Here is an 11,073-nt window from a genome sequence, read left to right as displayed (position 1 = left end):
TTTGGATAATCCCTACAAACACTGTTGTGCATAAGGTGCAACTATGCTTTTGGACTGAAACATACTTATGTCTTCAAATTCCTCTTTCTCTTCAAAGCAAGCAAAGTAAGAGATTCCCAAAAGTCTCACAATATTTATAGCTACGGTTTGTTAGGGGAATCTGTTTTGCTTTCCTGTGGTATGAATACCAAGTCCCAAAGCAGGAGAACATTGTCCAGTGTTGTCCTTCCAGCAACACTAAATGATTAGGAATAAGCATCTGCTGATGTGTGCAGTGAACTGATGAGGCTTGAGGCCGTGGAGACAGTCCTGGAATTCCTCTGTGAACAACCACTGAAGTTCAGGTCCCTTGGAGCTGCTTTTTTCTTACGGCTGACGTGTATGCTGTCTCCATCATTAGTGTCAAACACCACTGTCATGCTGGAGTCCATCCTGGACACAGCATAGAGGCTGCTTTGCCGGGTGGGGTGAAACCTGGCTACCTTTAGCTCCAGCTCGTCATAGCTGGACACCTCAATGAAGGGGCACCAGCGAAAAGCTCGCTTGAAGCCAGCTCGGAACCTAGGAGAAAAGAAGCCTGGGGAAAGCCTGTGCTTGCAAGAACCAGCCCCAGGCCTTCATCTGAAAACATACACAGTGCTGGCAGGACACTGACTTGGCCAATTATCCTGCCCCTAGGCATAGGTGTGGTGAAGTCAGTGGGAGTTTCTTGAGTGAAGTCTGAGTAGGGCAAAAGGGGTAGTGGTGACAACTCATTTCGATTTCTGTTTTTCTGTATGCTTTCCCTGCATTTTAACAGTGGTATTTTCCTTATAATTAATTTCCTGTCCTTTGCCCATGCAAAGTAAACAAACACCAAGTTTCATAGAACTGTCTTCACAGAAATTGTTTTGATTTAACCTCTAATGAAATCTGCACCTATATTTTCATCTTTTTTTCCAGCAAGAAACTTCGTAAAAAGTTTCTTTGCAGAAACTTTTCTCTAAAATGCTATCCCAGTTTCCAAATTTCAATATCCCTTCTGTGTTTCTCTCTATGCTTATATGGGAATGGTGTAATGACTTACAATTTTTCATGTGAAATATTTGGAAAATAATTGTTAATAATTAAGAGGACCCTAGAAAGTTGAAGTCTGAATGTGAGCAATATACAAACAGGCATTTTGAGGCTTTAGAGCATCAGTGTTTGCAGTACTCAAACAGATGCAGGGATTCACCATAAAGACCACTGCTATTTTTTGCGTGTATGCATTTCCAGAATAAAAGTTTAATATATTGGAAAATCAATTCCCTATGTGTCTGTGTATAAGTGGAAAAATGACCCCTTTTCATCTAGACCTAAAGTTATTGGAATTTCTCACCTGTCTTGCTTCTCTTGCTTTAACTGTCAGCTCTGCTGTTCATCCTGTCTGTAAGTTTTTTGGGTGCAATGGTTCAACTACCACAGTGATGACTGCAGGTAAAAATTCAGATAAAGTGTTCAGTTAAAGTTAACAGAAGTGACTTTTCCTTCCCCAAATTTTTAACTTTGCCATGGAATTCTCACTTGATGACACCTGAGCAGGTAATTGCTATGTAGCATTCTCTCTTTACATGCAGTCCATATTTTGTAAAAATACTGTCCATAGTTTGGAAAAATACTGAAATAGCCTGTGATGGAAATGGATTTAGTGATAGAAATTGTAAAACCAAAACATCTTTAAACTGTTTTACTTTTCTTGGCACCTTCCATCCTCTTTCTAATTCAGGGCATGTTTCTTCATATTGAAATAATGTTCTTGTTATCTAGATACGTAATATCCTAATTAGCCTGGAAGATGAGGCTGGGAATAGATGTTCTAACTCTGATACTACATCTAGCAGAGGCATGAATTGATCTGACTCCCAGCAACAAGCTCTATTTTCCTACTTAATGAAAAGGAAGCAGACATTCTGGTATCTTCATTTCAATATGGAACTTAATTATAAGAAAACCATCACCGGGATTTCATTCTTGTATCAAATTCTGAACACGGTAACCTTTAGTATGTCTCAAAACATTAATTTTTCTTTGCCTGTATTCTTTAATCCAGACACTTAATTTTGCAGTTTGCAAGTATCAACATAAGCCACATCAGAGAGAATATTTTATGAATACTTTTGTAACTGTGCCATAAAAAGTTTTTAAGGAAAATGGGATTGGTTTAGAAGTTTTACAGTAATAATTGAAAAATATGAGGCCTCATTCTTCCTTGCCTTTGATTTTGCAGACACTGGACACTTACTGAAATCTGGTTTCTGTTGAAATTAATGGAAAATTTGCCATTTGAGTTATGGTTTTGTTCTGGCATGCTAACATTTTACCTCATCTTTAAACGGCTGTAAATGGTGAAGAGGCAGAAGGCTCTATGAATTTAATCATTACCTTGTCTTTGTAAAAGATCATGAATGCTAATCATCGTAATTTTTCCTCATCAAGGAGGAAGACACCAGTGTTTTTACACCAATAAAAAGTCTTTGGGATTTCTTCATTTTTTATTAGACTCCTTTTGTCAGGTACTGTGTGATCTTTAGTGGGGGTTTAGAAATACTTTGCACTTGGTATAAAGTTTGACAGTAATTAAACTTGCCACTGGCTGCTAAGTCAGAAGAGATTTGAAATAGTATTTAAGATCATTTGTTCAATATTGATTCATACTGACTGAGTTGGTGAAATAATTAATTGTCCTTGGTGATCTTTATTCAGTAATACTAGAAGAAATGCTGGCAAATAGGATGGCCAGGATGATGTTTGTGTAGATCCTGGACCTGTAAGTTGAAAGACTTGAGTCCATTCTGCAGTGCAGGAGAGTCAGAGTAGTAAATATCTGTAGAATGTCACCAAACTCAACAGGTGCAGTACCTTTGAAATTCAGAGCGAAATTTTGTTGCTATCAAACAATACTGTAATTTAGTATTAAGTAATGAGAATATAAACATTTGTATAATATTTCTCAGCCTGTCATTGATTTTGGAGCACAGTAGCAATCTAATGTTGGGATATACAAAACACAGTAAATCACATTTTGTATGACATTCTTCCAGCAAAACCAAATTAGTGAACATACAGCTTGCACTCTAAATCACTAATTAGCATCTTGTTTATTTTAACATTTTGGAAACCAAAAATCATTAAACCGCTGTAGTTTGTTTTGTGGGGGTTTTTTTGTTTGTTTTGGTTTTTTTTTTTTTTTTTTTTCTTTTCATTTTGTAAGTGGACATGGTAAGGACTGGTTTCTGAAAACTGAATTTTGCTCAGAAGTTTTAAGTAGACCAAAATATTTACTGAAGTCCACCTTTGGGTTTTTGGGGATTCTTTTCAAGTAGAAACCAAAAGAAAGGAGAGGTTTTTTGCATTTTCTTTTCTTTCCCACTAACTGAAAACTATTTAGGTGAAAATTTTATTTAAGCCACTTATATTCTTGGTGAAGTTAAGCACCTCATTTCATAACCTCTTATTAACCTCTTTCTTACCTCTTATTAAGACAGCAGTAGATAATGGGATTGTACATTGTAGAGCTCATGGCAAGCCAAAAGCTGGCTAAATAGATTTGCTGAATGTATTTCCACCGATTTAATTGTTGATAGATCCCAGTAATTATGAAGTAAATGTGGTAGGGTAGCCAGCAGACAGCAAATGTCAGCACAACCACAATCATCATTTTTACCACCTGAAAGAAGTAATAATGATATTTAGCCTTTTTTATTTGGACTAGCATTTCAACAGCATTAATAATTTTCTTGTAATTAATTCTTAAAGTTAGTCAAAGGAAAGCTGAATATGCTTTTGTATAGTTTTTTCCTTTGAATACGACTCTCTTAATTATTTTTTCCTTGACTGGAGATCCTCTTTTTTCCTAAGAAAAATAGCATGAAAATATTCCCTGGCTTTATTTGTATTGATTTTTGCAAGTAATGTATTTGCTTACTTATATTTGGCTATCTAAAATATCACTTCTTTTCTGGACATCTAATCATGTCATAAGGTTACAGAGTGTTTTATTCAGATGCTTCATTTTGGACTTTTATTGACCTTGGTATCTATTTTTCTTGTGGTCTGCAAGTGTATTTCTTGTTCCCAGTTTTTAGATGGGATTTGAATAACACTAGGTTGTAGGAAATGAGCAACTGCAGCATCCTGTGTAATTTCAGAGCCTAACAATTCCCTTGGGTGGTGATCCTTATTTGTTGTTTTCTGCAGGCATCACAACATCTGTTAGCTGCCATAGTTTCCAGTAAGCACAAATGAAGAAGAGCTCTGCTTTGTGCTCCAAACACATGAAGAAAGCTTACAACTCTTGCAAAATTTTCACTCCCATCTTTCTCTTTTCAGCTATGTCAAATATTAGTCCAGCTACTGTTTTCAGCACGATATGTCACATGTTTGCACCAAAGGTTTTCTTTCTGTAGCTAAAATGAAACTGGACATGATAGATCTATGCTGGGAAGTCTCTTGTTCATTTGTACTTGTGAATACTGAGGAATAACAGGGATCTCAGTGAACAGTTCCTTTATTTTCTCTGTACAAGGTGCCATTTCATGCTGTTTCTAGTTGTACCAGGGGAAAAAATCCAAAGAGCTGGAATTTGCCATACTTACATGTCTTTGGTTAATGTTTTTATAAAATTCCAACTAACACAAATCATTTTACATATAAATGTCATGGTGTCCTCCTTAACTTGCATTACATTTTCCTATGGGAAACATAGAGCAATTTTTCATTTAATAACTGGCTCCAATTAATAGTCTTTCCTGCTGGATAGGACTGTAATGTGCAAGATTTTGCTTATAAGAATACTTATTATTGCTGATATATATGCACTGATCATCACTTAAAGATAAAAAAAGAGGCATCTGGCCACAAATACAACATTAATAATAGTTGGTTCTACTGACACACTTTTTATCAGTTAACTATAAATCATCCTGTGATCAGGAAGATCAGTATTATTATAAAGGAAGGCAACACACCAACGGTGTGTCTACATCTAGGCATATATAGGAGTTTATGGGACTATATATGCCATTTTTTGGGGTGGGGGAAGAGGTTATGATTTTATGTGGACAGACATTTCTGGAGTAAACTATGTATGTGAAGTGACGCATAAAAATATGTTGTCAAATCAGTCTGTCATTAAAGAGCATTGCTATTTCACTGCTTTCAACATAACTTCCACTGTTCTGATGAGAATTTCCACCTCTGCCTTGCACACATGGTACAGATAGAAGCCTTAACTCCATAGTTTTACTATGTAGAACTTAATCTTAAGCTCCCTGTCGCTGATTTACAGGTGCATTTTGCTTATTGCTGTGTTTTTATAGGTTTTATGTGTTTTTTATATTCTATCAGGAATGATAAGTGTTACCTCAGCACCTTTCAAGACTTCTGTAATTTCAGAAGACTTGAGAGTCTAATTACTTACCTTGATATTTAATTAGCAAGTCTTGCAGTACCAGCTATGCATGTGAAATTGTTACTAGAGTTAGTCATCATTGCAATATCATAGGTACTGAATGAAAGGATTTTTTGTGTCCAAAATTTCAAAGTGTAAACAGGGAAATCTGTATTTACAGTGTACATTTCATCTGTGCAGTGCTTGAGAACCAAAATAGTAGAGCTTACCAGCAACTAATGTCGCTTAATCTGGTTGAACACTGTGTCACTCATGCCTCAGAGATGCTAGAAATCATGGAAAGAGTCCAGGTTGCCTGTTTGGCAAACTCAATTATGTTAATTTTTTTGTAAAATAAAGTTGTCTCTTTTCTGACATCCAAATGTCCATTGTCTAGTTTTCTGTGTTTCATTGAAGGGCAAGGCAAGCCATGCTTCCAGTGTCTACTTAAAGGTCTGCTAAAGCTAAAAAACTTTCAAAAGCTGTACAAAAAAGGTGTGGTTTGTTTAAATTACTATTAAATACAATATTTCAGGTTTTCTTCGAGGGACCAGAAATCCAAAATTAACTTTCACCCTGCAAAGAAAATCCACAATTTTTCGTGTCACAATTTCAGGCAATTTAGTTCTGTTTTTGAATGTTTTAACTTTTTTTAAGTTTTGAAATGAAAAATGCCAAATCACCACCAGAGAACTGGATTTTTTTCCTCTTTGTTTTAAACAAAAGGTTACGCTTTTGTTTAAAACAAAATACTCACCTATTTAAAGAGTGAGATTAGTATACGGTTTTCTTATTGCTGTATCTGTCTGGAAGTCCATTGTCATCATCATCCTCCTGAAAACAGAAATTTCTGAAGCAAATAGTCAAACGAGCTACAGATGATTTAAAGGGACTTTAGTGTTTGATTTAATTTGTGAAGTAACAAGTCACTTGAATGACAGACAGTGAAGCACATTACATTCTTAATCATTGAGGCTTGCATGTCATTTTGAGTATTTATATAGTACAGTGCAGTTATTGACATACTTCCTAGGAGAAGATAAGTGAGATGTTGCAGGTCTGTGTGGTTGAAATTGTTGGAAACACAAGACAATTAAGGTTAAATTTGAAGTCAAACACAAGTTGTGAGAGGAATCAAAAAGCCCTAGTCTGTTCTCATTTCATTATCTAAGAATGACTGTGTGTTGGCAGAAATGGAGGGGAAAAAAGAATCAGAAGAGATGGAAGGAGATTATTCCCAATGTCCTTTTCAGAGAGAGACACACTGTGCAAGGCCATACCTTGCAGTTTATAGCTGTGGTTCTTGTCTCTAATGTTGGTCTTTCCAGTATAAAGTTTCATTTCTTGCTTACATCAATAACTGTGACTGGAAAGTGACTTCAAGGTCTATAAATCCAGGGCACCTTGAGTTTACTTGGGATAAATTCTGATGAACAAGTGCCCATAAACCAACAAGAGAAAATAAATTAAACAGGCCTAGTATGAATTTACCACAGAAACTTGATTTTCTTTTCCCAGTACACTGTGGTGTTTCACTAAAGAAAACCCAGTGACACTTTACAGGTTCAACTGCAGAGTATAAAACACAGCTTCAGTGTGCGGGTTGTTTTTTGACTACTTAAACATGTGACTGAAAAAAAGAGTTCTTTTTAATAGGCCTGTTCCGTTTCACTTTTTTGAGATGCTACCATTTTTTAGTAGCTTTTCCTTCCATTCTGAGTTGCATAGAATTCATTATTAAGGGCTTGCTCTTGTGTATTAAGAAACATTTTTAAAGCAAGAAAATTACTGAATTCAGTAGCTTGAAGTCTAGCTCTGTTCCTGCCACCATTTCATCATGGAGCTTTCCAAAATGTGAATTGCAGTGAAAATCTTTTTTCCCAGTGGTACCGTTCTCCGCTGGTGTTCTGTTCAATCTCCCTCTGTGTGTATTGTGGGCAGCAGGACTGGAGGAAAGAGGGTTTTTTCTGTTCTAGGCAATACTTTTGTTAAATGAGTTGTACTGAGTGTCCCAGTTGTGCAACCTTCATGCAAGTCTTGAGGCTAGATTTGTAAATGGAAAATCAAAGTATTTTATACATTGATTTTCATCAGCCTCTTCTGCTGATATTGATGCACTGCTGCCTATGTCTAAGAAAAACTATGTCTAGGAAAGAAAGTTAATTTATGTGTTTTGTGGTCTTGTCCATTCCTTTAAATCCTTGCTGTCTGGGTAAGAAGCATTCTTTTATTAATCAATGTAATAAGAACAAAATGTATTTAGAAGAGCAAAATCAATGTAAGTTAATCAGAATTGGAGTTTGCAAGTTTGCCTTTGCTTTAAAACATTTGGAACAGTAAAAGTGAAGAGGAACTAACATATTTTGCTATACTCAGGAAAACCAGCAAGTACATTTATTTTTCTGCCCTGTTTTTATTTTGCATGAAGAATCACTAGAAAAGTAGTCTGATTTAGGATGTAGCATTGGGAGCAGCTCTTGAAAGATTTCGAATAACATACACTTTTCTGAGAGACTCAGTTGCTGCTGAAGGAATATAGCAATTCACATTGCAAGACATGGATTTGCCAGCAGACAAGACTTGGACCATGCAATCATTTCCTTTTCAATCTTCTCTGCAGCTCCTTATTGCCTTTCTAAGTCATCTTTGATACTGCTGCTTCTACAAGTACAGGAATTTGGCTTTTGATTTCATTTGCACTTATATCACACAGAACAATTTAATTACTTGCAGAACTTCTCCTGGGTGTTATGCAGATATAAATGAGAAGCAAATTATTTAGGAGCCCGTGGAGTGTAAGAATGTCTTTGTTTACCCTCTCCTGGATGTTATTTATTTATGAATACAGCCAAACACAGTTAAAAGATAATCCCTGGAATCATAACTTTCGCCATGTGCTCTTTTGGGAGAATTAAAATGCCACTCTAATATTTCACAAAGTGTTTCTCCCAGCATGTTGGGATGCTGCCAGTAAACCCACTTCCCAGTCTTGGGGTCATTCATGACTCTTATGCATGAAGTACCAGAGAGAAAGAAACACCAATATGCCTTTGCTTCTCCGCAATGCTGATTTGGAGTAAAGTATCTCTCTTCTGCAAGAAAGTTAGGATTCAAAAGTAATTCTACTGGCAATAGTACAGAGACAGAAATTACTTCTAAGGTACCAAGTGCTTTGACGAACTCAGGGATTTTCTGTACTCTTTCAGTCCATTGGAAAGGGCGAATTCTTAATAGCTCAAGGACATGCACATTTAGGAGGAGAAAGTATGAGAGAGCTTGGAAGTTTTTTCAACCAGGTAAAGTATTTGCCAATTCCAGTGCTCCAGATAATTTTAGTCTTCTGACCTGCACTTTCCATTTCCTTTTCTCAGTTTCTTGCAATAAAGAAGCTGTTTTTCATTTCAGTTTGCATAGTCCCTTGTTGCAAACAGAATTCATAATAACTTACTTTGTTAGCTAAGCTCTAAAGTTCAAAAATATATTCTCTTCTTGTGTGAAGTAGTTTTTAATTAGTTTGTTTTCTTCCAAATGGCTAAAATGTGGGACTCCCTTCAAATCAAAGCTATTCTGACATTTTTTTATGAGTGGTCTTAACTACTGCCATTTTTACAGAACACAGGTTTGACAGTGACTTTGAGTTTATCTCAGTGTGTCAAGAAATACCTGTTCCATTGCAAAAAAGGGGTAATTTGCTCAGAGTTTTATTTTCCTTGAGAATGCATGATTTTGCAAGCATCTGATGGGGGGCAAGGAGGAAAAGTTTCCACAAGTTTTATGTTACTTTATCTAAGAAGAGGTATCTCAATTTCTCACAAGAGATTGTTGGATATTAGACAATATGCTAATGTCTGCTGCTCAAATCAAGATATTTTTTTTTTTTCTGTAGGCTGGACAATAAGTAAAGGTAGGTAGCCTTGTATCATTGTCTTGATCTTAAGCGTTGAGGAGCATAAGAAGCTTATGTTCTTTAGAGTATGACTCTGAGTGGCTGTAGTGGGATTGGCATTATTGGGCTTGATTATCCACCTGACAATCCAGTTCTGGAAAAAAATGAAAAAGCTGATCTAGTGCTTTTATACTTAAGATTCATACCACCAATTATTTTGCAATACTTTTCTTCCTTACCTGGAATGAATGATGGGGCAAAATTCATTTCCGTGCCTCAACCAAATATGAGATTTGTTGTTGGGGTAAATAAAATAATCATATCTTCTTTTGTTTTGCTAATAGGGGTAGTTAATTCTGAAGTCTACTTTCTGACACAATTCAGAAAGTGTTCTGGAACCTTTAATCCTTGTTTTGGGCTCAATGTTGACATTAATTTTCCGTATAAGACTTCTGAAGGAATGGCACACAGTGGTTCTCTTTTGAAAACTAGATCTTATATATTGGACACTGCAATAAACAACTAATGCTATGATAAATTATGCCAGTGAATTATGCAAAAGTTGCAAACTATTCTACCTGTGTTTTACTTTATGTGAGCTCCTTAAAATGAAAACTGCCCTTCTGAACCTAAAATGAGATGGGAACTGTGTTGGTTTTACCTTGAAAGCACCTGAGGGGAAAGGATACTATGAAGTTTTTCTCCATGAGAACTTCCTCTGTGAATTGATGGGACCAATTGGAGGCTGGTTTAGTTGTTGACAGCCTGAGAAACCGATTGGAAAAGTCGGTTCGCTCCGTGGATCACATTTGAAGCAAGTAAACCCCAGGAAAGCTCTCTTGCCTTTCCATGCTCTCCCAAGGTAACACCGACCCGGCCCGGGTCCCTCTCATGGGCTGGGCTCGGGAGGCTGCCGGGCCCCGTTTCCAACCGGGAGCCCCGATAACCAAAAGAAGCCGAGCCCATCGCTGGGATCCTGGCCCTTTTCCCGGTGTGTCCGTGGCTCGGGGGGCCCTGCCCTGCCCTGCCCTGCCCCGGCTCGGAGCAGCCCTGGGGTGGCCGAGCCCGCCCGGCCGCCCTCACGGGCTGGGGGGAGGCAGCCGGGCCCGGTTCGGGAGAGCCCCCAGGGCTTTGTGTGCTGGGCAGGGCAGAGGGAGAACCCCCGGGCTGCGGCTGGAGCTGGGGGCGGGCAGCGCCGGAGGAAAGCCATGGACACGCGGCCTTGGCACCCATTTCAGAGAGAAGTGAGCTGAAGAGAACTTCTGCCTTTGAGCAGCTCATCCTTAAAAGTAACACCCCATGACTTTAACATGAGCCACAACCCAGCTCTGGGAAGGCTGTGAAGTGGGAGGAGATTCATGATGGCAGATCCCGGGCAGCTGCTATTCATGAAAGAAGTGAAGTCAGAAGAGAACTGGTTATTTCCTCTTTTGAAAAAGATCCTTATAGCTAAACAAGAAGAAACTCCTCTCCCTAAAGTGAACTGTAAAAGATTATTTAAGTAAGGAATTGACTGAAGTGTCTGTGTATGTTGTTATGATGCGACAAAGGGGAAAGAGGGAGTGGTCTGAAGATCTATTCTGAATTTATTACTATTATTTTTCTTTGTGTTGTTAATATAGTTTTTCTTTATCCCCTGTTAGGTTTTAGGCCCGCTTTGCTTTTACTCCTAATTCTATTTCACAACAAAAGGTAAATCTATCACAATTGGCAAACCAAAACTATAACAGGAAGCTTTGGTTATCTTCAAAATAGGAGCACAGGCTCTTATTTCATA

The 11,073-nt window shown here is 37.6% G+C and overlaps 1 protein-coding gene across 1 annotated transcript in view; it reads right to left on the bottom strand.

Annotated features, from left to right (window-relative positions):
- Positions 1-245: 245 nt before the first annotated feature.
- The window catches only part of TACR3 (tachykinin receptor 3), a 37,439-nt gene continuing 26,611 nt past the window's right edge, over positions 246-11,073 (bottom strand). Inside the window, 2 exon segments of the mRNA XM_062493809.1 lie at positions 246-561; positions 3,492-3,688. Coding sequence (XP_062349793.1) covers positions 246-561; positions 3,492-3,688 — 513 coding nt within the window.

The sequence above is a fragment of the Cinclus cinclus genome, chromosome 5, assembly GCF_963662255.1.
Source record: "Cinclus cinclus chromosome 5, bCinCin1.1, whole genome shotgun sequence".
Taxonomy (NCBI): domain Eukaryota; kingdom Metazoa; phylum Chordata; class Aves; order Passeriformes; family Cinclidae; genus Cinclus; species Cinclus cinclus.
This window is presented reverse-complemented; position numbering and strand designations above follow the sequence as displayed.